Source organism: Rhinichthys klamathensis, unplaced genomic scaffold (genome assembly GCF_029890125.1).
Source record: "Rhinichthys klamathensis goyatoka isolate OS25496 unplaced genomic scaffold, OSU_Roscu_1.1 h1tg000114l_1, whole genome shotgun sequence".
NCBI lineage: Eukaryota > Metazoa > Chordata > Actinopteri > Cypriniformes > Leuciscidae > Rhinichthys > Rhinichthys klamathensis.
In genome coordinates this window covers 3,905,001-3,918,620 of record NW_026606651.1, presented here as the reverse complement: position 1 = coordinate 3,918,620, position 13,620 = coordinate 3,905,001, and the positions used below count along the sequence as shown (strand labels likewise).

Here is a 13,620-nt window from a genome sequence, read left to right as displayed (position 1 = left end):
CTTACTTTTTTTAAGTTTAAACAACCTTTTTTTATATACAGTGTATTTTATAAATAATGCACACATTTGTGTGAAGTGAGAAGGTTAAAAGAGAGAAAAGCAAAAGAAAAGATAAAGAAAAAACTTTCCGATACTTTGATCTGATAAAATAAGAGTTTCAAACTCCAGCTCTCACACAATCACCTTCAAACAGATCATTCTTCATTTCAAACCTCATCAGAACTGCTTTTACTTTGAGTATGTGATATTTATATTGTTGTAAATATGTGTTCTTTACATTTTTTGCACATACTTCAACAGTTATGGAGTGTTTTTATATTTTGAGAGTCTGAGCGTGTTTCTTGCAAAGCGGTTTGTTCTTTTTGGAGAAGAAGGTCTGGCCCTCCAGACTGACGCTGCAAACCTGAAGAGAACAACAGACACTCATCACACAACACTCAATGAATACCCTAACACTCTCAGACAAACCTGAACACACACGTACTGAGCACACGAAGCAGGTGTCGTGCCAGGTGCCGCCCAGGGCCTCTAGAAACTTGTCTCCTGCTTCTATTGGGAAATCACAGCCACGGCAACCCGTCCCAAACAGACCGTAGTAATCTGAAGACACAATTACAGTATCAACGACTTTATCTAAAGTGCTCAGAGACACTTATATTGTCTCTGCATTTAACCAAAAACCCATTCAAAAAACCCATTGGCTCCAAAATGAGATACTTGCAAATGTGAGGACAATTCCAGATCTTGTTATTATTCTTTTGAAAGCACAAGTCATTACTGGAGTCTTTTTTAGGAGAAACATCTGAGACGCTGGAGACTTCATAACTGTCTAAGAGAACTAATTGCGATATTAAAAACACATAATTGTGTAGGATCTTCTTATTTTGTAGCTGAAATTTTCTACATTGACAGGAACGGCCAACATTCCCCATGAGGAAAAAAAACACACAAAATATTGTCTTAATGTACATCTATATGTCATGTAAACATAACATTAACCACATGACATGTACTAAATTAAAGCTCTATATGACTGCCATATAGACATTACTGGTGGATACACTCATCTCTGGTGGATACACTCATCTCTTACTTAAGATTGAAACAAGCAAATTTGAAACAAATGTTGCAGCTTTGAAACATATGTACTGTAAAAAGCGCTATACAAATAAACTTGACTTGAACTGAATTTAATGCAGAAAGGTTTGTATGGGAGTTAGTTGGTCTAAAACACCATTAGCTCAGTATTAAAAAGTAATAGAAGTCTATAGAAAGCAATAGACAAACAAACACCTCTCTCGCAGTACGGCTCTCCATCCTCGAGGTGAAAAGTATCGTTTCTTATCGGTTGCTGGCAGGATGCACAGAGGAAGCAATACACGTGCCAGGTCTGCTTGAGTGCATTGATCACTTCCTGTTAAAACACATCATCATCATGGTTACACAATACACATTTACTACCATTCAAAAGTTTGGGGTCGGTACGATTACTTTATGTTATTGAAAAAAGTCTCTTATGCTCACCAAAGCTGCATTTATTTGATTTAAAAATATAAAAAAAATAGAAATATTGTGAAATACTACCGTTTAAAATAACGGTTTACATTTTAAAACGCAATTTATTCAATTACTTTCAGCATCATTACTCCACGTCTTCAGCGTCACATGATCTTTCAGAAATCCTTCTAATGTTGAAAACAGTTGTGCTGCTTAATATTTTTGTGAAAACTGATTCTTTGATGAATAGAAAGTCTGAAAGAACAGCATTTATTTGAAAAGCAAATCTTTTGTCACTTCTGACAAATGTAAAATCAATCAAACATCTTACTGACCCTAAACTTTTGAACGGTAGTGTACACGCACATAAAATGAAGAAAAGAATGTTCAAACAGTCCTAAAAGACACATTAATGTCTCTCTGTGTGTGAATATATTTGCATAGCCGAGCCAAAAGCTCAAGCGTTTGACAGGCAGTTAGAGATTGAGTATATTTCATGTTTATGAAACACACAGTCACGGACCCCCAGGATTTTGTGCTGGCAGCGTGAGCATGTCGGAGCGAAGAACTCTTCGTAGCAGTGTTGGCAGTAGACAGAGCCCTGTTCCTCCACAAACCCCAGCTCGCTCAGAGACACGCTGCAGTGAGCGCATGTGAACTCCTCCGGGTGCCAGGATTTACCCATCGCCATCAGGAACGGCCCCCTGAACCACACCAGAAAACACACACTCACATCAAACAGCAATACAGATTTTGTGCTATTGTACATTGGGTGAATATTATGTTGTGACATGGCCAAATTTTTGGTCCAATTTGCAATTATTCCAATTATTCTGGGAAAGGAAACCTAGATGGTAAGAGACTAACAAGCCACCAACCACAGTCTGTTTTGCAATATTTATTCCATAAATACCCCATAGAAGGAACGCTTTGCTGGATTATTGGTTTCAAAGCACTTCAGTGGACCTTTAACCCTCCTATTGCATCTAGGTCCGTTTTGACCCGGAAGTGAACTGTGGCTTTACACATGAAATTATGCTGATTTCTTTTCTTTTTTTTTTACATCTATTAGAGACACACACATATATATATATATTAGGGGTGGAATGGTACACAGAAGTCACGGTTCGGTTCATACCTCGGTTCAGACATCACGGTTGGGTACGATTTCGGTACAATGGAGGGAAAAGCAAAACAAAAATGCAGAAGGCATTGTATTTTTTAAATAAGTTTTATTAATAAAGGCAAAGAACCCGTTTATTTGTAGTGCACTGACAATAGTTTTATATAATTAGTTTATTAATTAAATGAATAAAAAGACAAAAAGACCTTGCGATATGTTTGGTAATTGTACCTGAATTAATTTAAAATTAATTTGCTAGATTTCAGATCAATATATTTGTTTTCCTTAATTTTAATTAACATTATTAATTAACAATGTAACATTATTCTCATCTGAATTATAAATAATTGATTTCTGTTTAAAATAATACTACCATTAAAAACACATTCGATTTTCTTTTTTAATCAATGTAAAATGTGTAAGATTAGTGCTCCGAGGACAAGAAATGAAAACCAATGCAATATGATGAAAAAGATGGAACACACAGACTGTTTTGAAATGGAGTTGGATAAATATGTTTTGCTTTTAAAACAGTCTGTGTGTGATTTTGGTTGGGTGACAGTTGTAGGTTACAGTTTGACAAGAGTTTACAGTGTGACAAAAGCACAATGTTGTGTTTTATTGGGAGTGTACACACATATAAGTAAACACTTTTTAGGTTTAATGATTTGTATGAACAAAATGACCGAGTATTTTTTTTATGTTTCCACTGTTCGATCGCGCCCGCGCCTCTCTCTCTCGCGCACACACACACACACACTCCAGCATTTCAATCTTGACATCGCAGCCTGTTCATTGTGCGGTCACACCAAACGCAAATAGAGCGTCAAATTCGCGTCTATCGCGTCTAGTTCGACGCTAGTCAATAGGACGCGCATATAAAGCCAACGTTTGAAGTGAACGCGCGTTCAGAGCTAACCCGATGGTACAGATTATGTGTCCCTAAAGAACCCGCGTATCTAACAGTAGTTCCGCATTACATTAATTAATTTGCACGCGAGTTTTATTTATTTTTATACCGTGTATTCTCCGTGTAAATTCGTGCACCGAACCGTGACGCCCGTACCGTTTCGGTTCAATACGAATACATGTACCGTTCCACCCCTAATATATACACATAACATAACACGTTATACATAACATATACATAACAGTACACTCATATATCACATACACTCATAAATAAGTTGTATATGCAAGTATGTAAGACCAACTTGAGCTGCATACAATATATATATATATATATATATATATATATATATATATACATATATACAGTATACACACTATAGCAAATCTCAATACTCGCTCATATCATCACAAAATGTAAACTATATTATTGCCCAGCTCTAATCTGCGAAATGTGAAGATATTAACATATTATAAACATTAGCATCATGATTTTCAGTAAATCTGCTTTGAAACAATGTGTATTGTGAAAACTGCTATACAAATATACTTGACTTGACCAAAGGAATTGGAATATTTTTGGCACGTAAATTACACACTTCACCTTTGATCACTAACGGCTTCAGCAAATATCTGAATATCAGAGGTAATTTAGTGTGCTAGTGAAACTGAGAATGTGTGTGTGTGTGTGTGTGTATGTGTGTGTGTGTGTGTGTGTGTGTGACAGTCTGGTGTAATGCTTACTCTCATGTGGAATAAATATTCAGGGTTTAATTTGCTAAATGAAGGCTCTGTGAGAAGAGACTGATCCTAATTACTAATAACCACACACACACACACACACACACACAGGTAACTAAGTCTACACTTTTTTTGCCGCCGTGAGTGTGTGGTATCTGGTGTGTGTTACACAGGTGTGTGTTTCTTGTTAGATAAGGTGGTCTGTGAAAGTAAGAGGTGAGTTTAGAGTGACTATTGTTATTAAATATCGCTCTTAAGCTAATCATCTCATTTTCAAAGTGGAAGAGAGAGACAGCCAGAGGAAAGATGGAGAAACAGAAGCTCCAGTTCAAAACCTAGAGTCATTAGAGATTAGAGAGTCAGTCAGTCACAAAAACAATTTATCTATGAAGGAAATGAATGGGATTTAAATTTCTGAAACCCGAGTGTTGCTTCATTGATTTTAGAGTTTCTTACAGTAGCTTGTTGCTGAGCTAATAACACAATACTTTAATAAGCACACACATATTTAGCCCACAAAATAGTGGAAGAAATAGTCCATTTAGGTTTATATGATTTTTTTATATAGTTTGTTAGGTAGTTAGTTAGTTAGTTAATTAATTAATTATATTAATATATTTTATTAATAATAATTATAGATATTGTAAGAATTAGTCAATGTCTAAAAAAATTTTTTTTATAAATTCTTAAGGAATTATAAATTATAATTAAAGAATTAATTATATTAATATATTCTATTGAGAATAATTAGACAGATATTGGAAGAAAATGTCTGTTTATGTTCATATTATAATATATTACTAATAATAATTAATATACAAATATTAGAAGAAATATTCCATTTAAGTTTAAATGAATTGTTTTAATAAATCCTTTTTATTTTACTAAACTCATTTGATTAATTTATTAATGATAATTATATTAATAATAAATGTTATATTATATTAATAAAAAGGGATAGATATGCTTCCATGATGCCTTATAATGCTGCCTACATATGCAGCTCATTCACTATTAGAACAGAATCAGAAGAGCTGCAGATTTGAGGGTAAGAAGTGTAAATGAAAGATCACATGGAGGAAAGCTAATCAGTATGAACATGTGTTATGTGACATTTTCATGGCGAAACTATATTAATGATATTGTGATTCGACATCCTGTAATACTGTGCTAAAGGTGCAGAGAAAACGAAATGTCAATGTCAGTATGTGTTCCAATTAAACAACAATGAAGCAATAGTGCCAGTTGTTGTTAAACGTGTTTTGAGATATCACATTCATTTTGCATTATACAGTTTTTTTATATTGTATATTCATTCCAAAAGCTTGTGAGTTTCCTACCTAGACAGCACTGTAGGGAATCAGAGGCATAATCCCAACACAAAGGCTGTTTCAAATGGTAAACAGCATCGTGTAGCCTGATATGAGACCTAATTTTGGACATATTCTGACTCCGCATCTTACAAAGCAAAGCAAAAAATGGACTATTTCATTGAATACTTGTTTGCATACCTGATAACCATGTCGCAGTGAGCACACATAGGAGTGCGTGTGCCGGCAGGGATGTGTTCTGCCATCTGGACCAATGAGGCTTCGTCTTTTGGGTGTGGGCGGGGCATGGGGCGGTCTAAGGCGGGGCCTAAAGGTGTACTGTTGCTCACGACACCAAACGTGGGAGTAATGAGACCTGCCAAAAGACACAAACCCAAACACACAAACACTTGTTAGAGCTTTAGCTTGTCTTAAGGTGCGTCGGCTACCTAAGGCCTGCAGCTTAAATATATCTGAAGTATTACAATTAAGTATTATTACTTAATCCTAACCTTAAAACAGAAACGATACGTCAATTTGTCTTCAAGTGGAATAATGGCAGTTAAAGTCATCATGAAATCAAAACTGACAACTCTTATTTTTTATGGAACATTGCAGTATTTATCATCAATGATTTATTCGTGCACATAATCATTTTTTTATTTTCTTTTACCCTGATAATACTTAATCAAAATAACTTCCCCTCCCTATAGCAGCGGTATCTCATCTCTTCTCTGATGATCATGTGTTTACTGATGTGAGGGCAGGCAACCTGTCAATCACATGAGATCCACCAATAGCAAACCACAACCATCCAATCAATTCCCCATGACAATATCTTTTTTGTATGACAATATCAAACAAAAAAGCCATTTTACTTTGATATATATATATATATATATATGCCACAATAGGGAAGAAAAGACTATCGCAGTGTGTTAAATTTACTTGGTAAAGTAGAGTATATTAGTGACATGCGGGTCACGGTTATATCTGCGGACACCGTGGGTAATCCATGGGTCGGGGGGTCAAGTAATAAAAAATTAATTTTCTGAAATTGTGGGTTGATGAGATTAATCATAAATGATAGAAATATTAACTGCATTCTCTAAAATGTGACCGTGTTTAAAACTTAATTTTGTTGTCAGACACTATTTTGCAGAGTTTCATTAAGATACGCAGTTGAGAGGTCCAGCAATGGAGGCAAAACAGATACGAGAGAAAATTCAAAAAGGACAATTAAAAACACAACGAAAGGAAGGAAGGAAAAAAAGGTGCGTTTTAGTGAAATATTTCACCAGGACGAATCAAGTGCTGGGTATGTGATATGTAACGGCTGGGAAGCGCTGTATGTATATGACAATAAACTAATAAATTATATCCAGCCTTTGCTCCGGCTGAAGGTATTTAATATTTTGTGTGTGTGTTCGGGAAGCTGCAGTGACCAAGACATATTTAGACATACTGTCGCATATTTAGTTTATATACACGTGCAGCATTATATACACAGTGCTTATTGGAAGACACTGTGGTCAGTATCTGGACAGAGAGAGTCATGAGCTGATTACCTGCTGTGTTTCTGACAGGCGTTCCTGGGGCTTTGGTCATGGTCTTAACAGGACAGGTGACATGAGTGTTGGGCTGAGGATCATCCAGCTCCTCGCTGAGAGAGAGAGAGAGAGAGAGAGAGAGAGAGAGAGAGAGAGAGAGAGAGAGAGAGAGAGAGAGAGAGAGAGAGAGAGAGAGAGAGAGAGAGAGAGAGAGAGAGAGAGAGAGAGAGAGAGAGAGAGAGAGAGAGAGAGAGATATTTATAAGAGCAAGACAAGAAGAGTGATAGAGAAAGTCAAATTCCAAACTACCTACTAACCGATTATGTACAGTACTTTATAAAACCAGTAGAATTGTGCCAGATTTTGCATCAAAATCAAACAAAAAATTATTAGTGTAATTTTGATTTATTTTAAATTATGTATTAGTATATGTTATAGTTTGAGGGTATTCAAGAGAAGTCTGAAATTCTGCTGCTTTTATTTAATCAAAAACACAGTAAAAAACAGTATTATTGTGAAATATTATTCTAATTTAAAATAAAAAATGATTATTGTTCAATTCAATTCAAATGTATTTGTAAAGCGCTTTTCATTGTTTCAAAGCACCTTTACAGAAAGTGCATTTCAGAAATGTACATAGAAAAAACATATCGCCGTCGTTGAGTCATCTCTTCACAGGCGTCGAGTCGAGTATTGTAATATATATTTTAAAATGTAATTTATACAGCATCATTACTGCAGTCTTCAGTGTCACATGATCCTTCAGAAATCATTCTAATATGATGATTTGCTGCTCAAGAAACATTTCTGATTATCAGTGTTAAGAATGTTGTGCTGCTTTATAGTTTTGTAGAAAAAAAAACAGGTAGTTTTTTTTACGGTATTCTTTGATGAATAGAAATTTCAAAAGAACAGCATTTATTTGAAATAGAAATCTTTTGTAACATTATAAATGTCTTTACTGTGACTTTTGATCAATTTAATGCACGCTTGCAGAAAAAACTATTTAAAAAAACTTTTGAACGGTAGTGTACTGTGTGTAGATAAAAACTACTTAATTTCAGTATTTTTTCTCCTAAAAAATACTGTACCAAAGTAATACGAATCTATTTAGGGTTTGTTGAGAATAATAAGAAATACAAAAAAAGTAAAAGGTCTTAATGTATTGTGAAGAAATTCAAATGTTTTAGGATCTTAATCCTAACATTGGCTGTATTTAATATGCAGATTAATGTTTTTGTTTCTGAGAAATGAGATCTGGACCTGTTTTTGTGAAACTCAGAATCCTGCATTTGCCAACATGTGCAGCATAGTGGAACCAGAGCACACTCGCCGGGGCAATAATGTATCCCACAATGCAAAGCATTCGTCAATGCATCCCACCATTTTCAGTGTGGAAATAAACCAGAGCAAAAAAGTAATAACATCATCCACAATTATTTTTCTCATTCTTGACTCAATATTTGATCAGACTGTGAATGTACATTATGTATATTTTTATATAAAAAATATGATGTGTGTGTGTGTGTGTGTGTGTGTGTGTGTGTGTGTGTGTGTGTGTGTGTGTGTGTGTGTGTGTGTGTGTGTGTGTGTGTGCGTGCGTGCGTGCGTGCGTGCGTGCGTGCGTGCGTGCGTGCGTGTGTGTGTGTGTGTGTGTGTGTGTGTCAAAAGAAAAAGCCCAAATGTAAAAAAAAGACGTTTGTACAGTTTTAAATAATAAAACAGCATTTAGGGTTGAATAGATGACTTTGTGTTTGTTTGTGGTTAATGCGATCTCTACACCTGAGTGAACTTGACAACTTCATGTACACCAAACAAATGTGCTTTAAAATGAATTGAGACTTTAGAAAAATGATTAAGAAAAGTGAAGAGAAAAGATCCTGCAGCATACTGAGACAAGACTCTATATTTGATTTCTTATATATTTATATATGTAGTATGCACTAAGCAATATGCTAGTACTCCACTGTAAACAGCCAAAGCCACACGCAGCTCACACACACACACACACACACAGCAGATCCAGCTCATTTCTACTGTACAGACAGACATTCGCTCATTAAATCCTCAGCAGGTCTGGCTGTGTCGTCCAGCAGCTTAAATTTAGTGAGGCACGAAGTGAATGTTGATGGACAGGGAGACAGAAGTTTGGCTCTTGTGTGGCCAACACAAACACACACACACACTCATACCCACACGTACTGTACCACCCGGATTCTCTGCCACACAACTGCGCTCTGTCAATCTCTCCGGCCGAATTACAAGCCCCCGGAGACAGAGTGTTATGGCAACGGCAGCCATAGAAACCGAAAGGACCACCATTCAGTCCTGAATCCGGATACTGATGAAATATTCCACAGCCATGATACACGTACACGCAGCTTCACCAAAACACACACACACAAATTTCAGAAAAGACGTCCGTACAGGTTTAAATAATAAAACAACAGATTTAGGGTTGAATAATTAAGTCAGATGACTTTGTGTTTGTTTGTGGTTAATGTGATTCTCTACACCTGTGTGAACTTGACAACTTCATACATCCAATAAATGTGCATTCAAACGCATTGAGACTTCAGAAAAATTATTAAGAAAAGTGAAGAGAAACGACTCTATATTGGATATTTTGTTATATTATGCAGTGACATTCAGACTTTTCTTGGTATCAAAATATGTTTGGGTTACTGCATTACTTAAAACATTATACAGTAGTTATGGAGGTCAAGAAGTAGAAAAAACTCAATATAGGTGAACCAGTTAATAAAGCTACTGGCAAATGCTAAACATATTTAATAATAATACATTATATTTACATTATTAATGAATTAATTAACATAAATGAGTTATTTTATTGGTGTATTTAACTGCATTGATAAACATTAATTAAAATCAATCATTTAATCATGTAAAGTCCTCATGAAATCAAAATTTACAATTCTTACTATTTATGTAATATTATTTATGATTATTTATCCATACATATAAACTTTTTTTTAAATTAATTTAAATTCTTAATCTTTAATCAAAATGACTTCCCTATAGCTGCGTCATCTCTTCTCTTCTCTGATGATCATGTGTTTACTGGCGTGAGGGCGGGGCAACCTGTCACTCACATGAGATCCACCAATAGCAAACCACAACCATCCAATCAATTCCCCATGACAATATCAAGTCCCGCCCTACATTTTTTCTCATTTACATTTATGCATTTGGAAGACGCTTTTATCCAAAGCGACTTACATTGCATTTCAAGGTACACTGCTCTTTTAAGAAGCAGTTTTACTCAGATATACATATATATATTTAGATGTCTATTTATATTTCACTTTGACATTTACTTTAATATTCAATTTAAAACACCAAACAAACATGCCCTGTTACAGTACTCTGCTGATATCAGATGGTAATGCCATCCATGTACTTACTGTATACAGGTGAAACTCAAAAAATTAGAATATCGTGCAAAAGTTCATTTATTTCAGTAATTCAACTTAAAAGGTGAAACTAATATATTATATAGACTCATTACATGCAAAGTGAGATATTTCAAGCCTTTATTTGTTATAATTGTGATGATTATGGCTTACAGCTTATGAAAACTCCAAATTCAAAATTAGAATATTGTGAAAAGGTTTTCATAAGCTGTAACCCATAATCATCACAATTATAACAAGTAAAGGCTTGAAATATCTCACTTTGCATGTAATGAGTCTATATAATATATTAGTTTCACATTTTAAGTTGAATTACTGAAATAAATGAACTTTTGCTGTGCTGATGGTAGTACATCAGCACTTTTGGTACTTTATTGTTAATGAAATTGATAATCCTTCATATACAGTACGGAATGAGAGACATCTGTAGACCAATTGGTCATCAGCAGAAAAAAAGTGTTAGAGGACGAAGGAAAAGATAACTCATGGTGAGAGCAGGGTATAGCAGCGGAGGAGCACACAAACACACGGGAACGACAGAAAACAGACACATCTTCACATGTCCCGTCTACCCAGATATAAGACCGATCGTTACGGCTCTCAGCCAATCAGATTCATTACAGAGCAAATAATCCAATCAGACTGGAGCAGCACAGCAAGCTAATCGAATCAGAGAGGAGCGATAACAAAACACACAGGAAGTTTTCCATCACACACACATCCATGAGGACGGGATGAAATCTGTCTTACTGTAAACATGCACATAGTGATAATCTGAGCCCATTTATCACATATACACTACCGTTCAAAGGTTTGGGGTTGGTAAGATTTTTTATGTTTTTGAAAGAAGTCTCTTATGCTCACCACCAATGATATTGTGAAATATTATTACAAATTTACAATGGATTTTAAAAAGGATAGTTCCGGTCCTTGATTCTGATTGGTTGAGCCGCGTTCAAAGCCGTTGTAAATGACTCTACAAACATACACCTGTGACCTCATGCCGTCAGTATTACTGATCCACTGCATCTGTGTGTTTAAATAAATATTCAAATAAATATGTTCATGAACTAACCGTTATACAAAAGCAATAAGCCCAGTGAAGCCGTGGTTTACAGCGAATTTAGAACAGGTCATTTTAAGCAATAAATAAATTATTGCTTTAATTTATTCCTGTGATCAAAGCTGAATTTTCAGCATCATTACTCCAGTCTTCAGTGTCACATGATCCTTCAGAAATCATGCTAATATGCTGATTTGCTGCTCAAGAAACATTCCTTATTATAATATTAACAATAACATTTAGAGTTTACTTTCTGCATGGTTTTAATATGTAACTATAAAAATGTTTTTGATTTAAAACTTCTCTGAAAATGTATGCTCATATATGCAAATGAGGCATTATCTAATTCAATATGCACTCATTTTCATACATTTCCAGAACAGAAATTTGAACATTGGATATAGCCAGGTTCAAAATTCTTGTTTCATTCTGTTGACAGCAATCTGTTTTTACAGAGGAGATTTTGGAGATCTCTTTTTATCACTCCATAGTCCATAAATCAGAAACAGCCAGAAATATATATATATATATATATATATATATGTATACACTCACATTAAAGGATAATTAGGAACATCTGTTTAATTTCTCATTAATGCAATTATCTAATCAACCAATCACATGGCAGTTGCTTCAATGCCTTTAGGGGTGTGGTCCTGGTCAAGACAATCTCCTGAACTCCAAACTGAATGTCAGAATGGGAAAGAAAGGTGATTTAAGCAATTTTGAGCGTGGCATGGTTGTTGGTGCCAGACGGGCCGGTCTGAGTATTTCACAATCTGCTCAGTTACTGGGATTTTCACCCACAACCATTTCTAGGGTTTACAAAGAATGGTGTGAAAAGGGAAAAACATCCAGTATGCGGCAGTCCTGTGGGCGAAAATGCCTTGTTGATGCTAGAGGTCAGAGGAGAATGGGCCGACTGATTCAAGCTGATAGAAGAGCAACTTTGACTGAAATAACCACTCGTTACAACCGAGGTATGCAGCAAAGCATTTGTGAAGCCACAACACGCACAACCTTGAGGCGGATGGGCTACAACAGCAGAAGACCCCACCGGGTACCACTCATCTCCACTACAAATAGGAAAAAGAGGCTACAATTTGCAAGAGCTCACCAAAATTGGACAGTTGAAGACTGGAAAAATGTTGCCTGGTCTGATGAGTTTCGATTTCTGTTGAGACATTCAGATGGTAGAGTCAGAATTTGGCGTAAACAGAATGAGAACATGGATCCATCATGCCTTGTTACCACTGTGCAGGCTGGTGGTGGTGGTGTAATGGTGTGGGGGATGTTTTCTTGGCACACTTTAGGCCCCTTAGTGCCAATTGGGCATCGTTTAAATGCCACGGCCTACCTGAGCATTGTTTCTGACCATGTCCATCCCTTTATGGCCACCATGTACTACTTGGCTACTTCCAGCAGGATAATGCACCATGTCACAAAGCTCAAATCATTTCAAATTGGTTTCTTGAACATGACAATGAGTTCACTGTATACTAAAATGGCCCCCACAGTCCCCAGATCTCAACCCAATAGAGCATCTTTGGGATGTGGTGGAACGGGAGCTTCGTGCCCTGGATGTGCATCCCACAAATCTCCATCAACTGCAAGATGCTATCCTATCAATATGGGCCAACATTTCTAAAGAATGCTTTCAGCACCTTGTTGAATCAATGCCACGTAGAATTAAGGCAGTTCTGAAGGCGAAAGGGGGTCAAACACAGTATTAGTATGGTGTTCCTAATAATCCTTTAGGTGAGTGTGTGTGTATATATATATATAGATATAGATAGATTTAATTATATATAACATGTGAATGATATATGAACAAACCCTTTGTAAAAATCTTCAGAATATAGAAAGGAGTAAAACAAGTGTGCTGTTGAAGTGGAGATTTCTGCCTTTTTTTGGTCCTGAGACTTCCACAGAAGATTTATGTACCTGTTTTAATATTTAGACCACTTCTATTATTGATTTGCAGTCAGGATGT

At 35.8% G+C, this 13,620-nt stretch overlaps 1 protein-coding gene across 1 annotated transcript in view; it reads right to left on the bottom strand.

The window, feature by feature from the left end:
- Positions 1-200: 200 nt before the first annotated feature.
- Positions 201-13,620, bottom strand: part of pdlim5a (PDZ and LIM domain 5a) — a 57,277-nt gene continuing 43,857 nt past the window's right edge. The window contains exons 8-13 of the mRNA XM_056254840.1: positions 7,149-7,243; positions 5,782-5,956; positions 2,021-2,201; positions 1,294-1,414; positions 485-600; positions 201-403 (exon numbers count right to left, since the gene is read on the bottom strand). Coding sequence (XP_056110815.1) covers positions 314-403; positions 485-600; positions 1,294-1,414; positions 2,021-2,201; positions 5,782-5,956; positions 7,149-7,243 — 778 coding nt within the window. The 3' untranslated portion in view covers positions 201-313. The remainder of the gene's footprint in view (positions 404-484; positions 601-1,293; positions 1,415-2,020; positions 2,202-5,781; positions 5,957-7,148; positions 7,244-13,620) is intronic.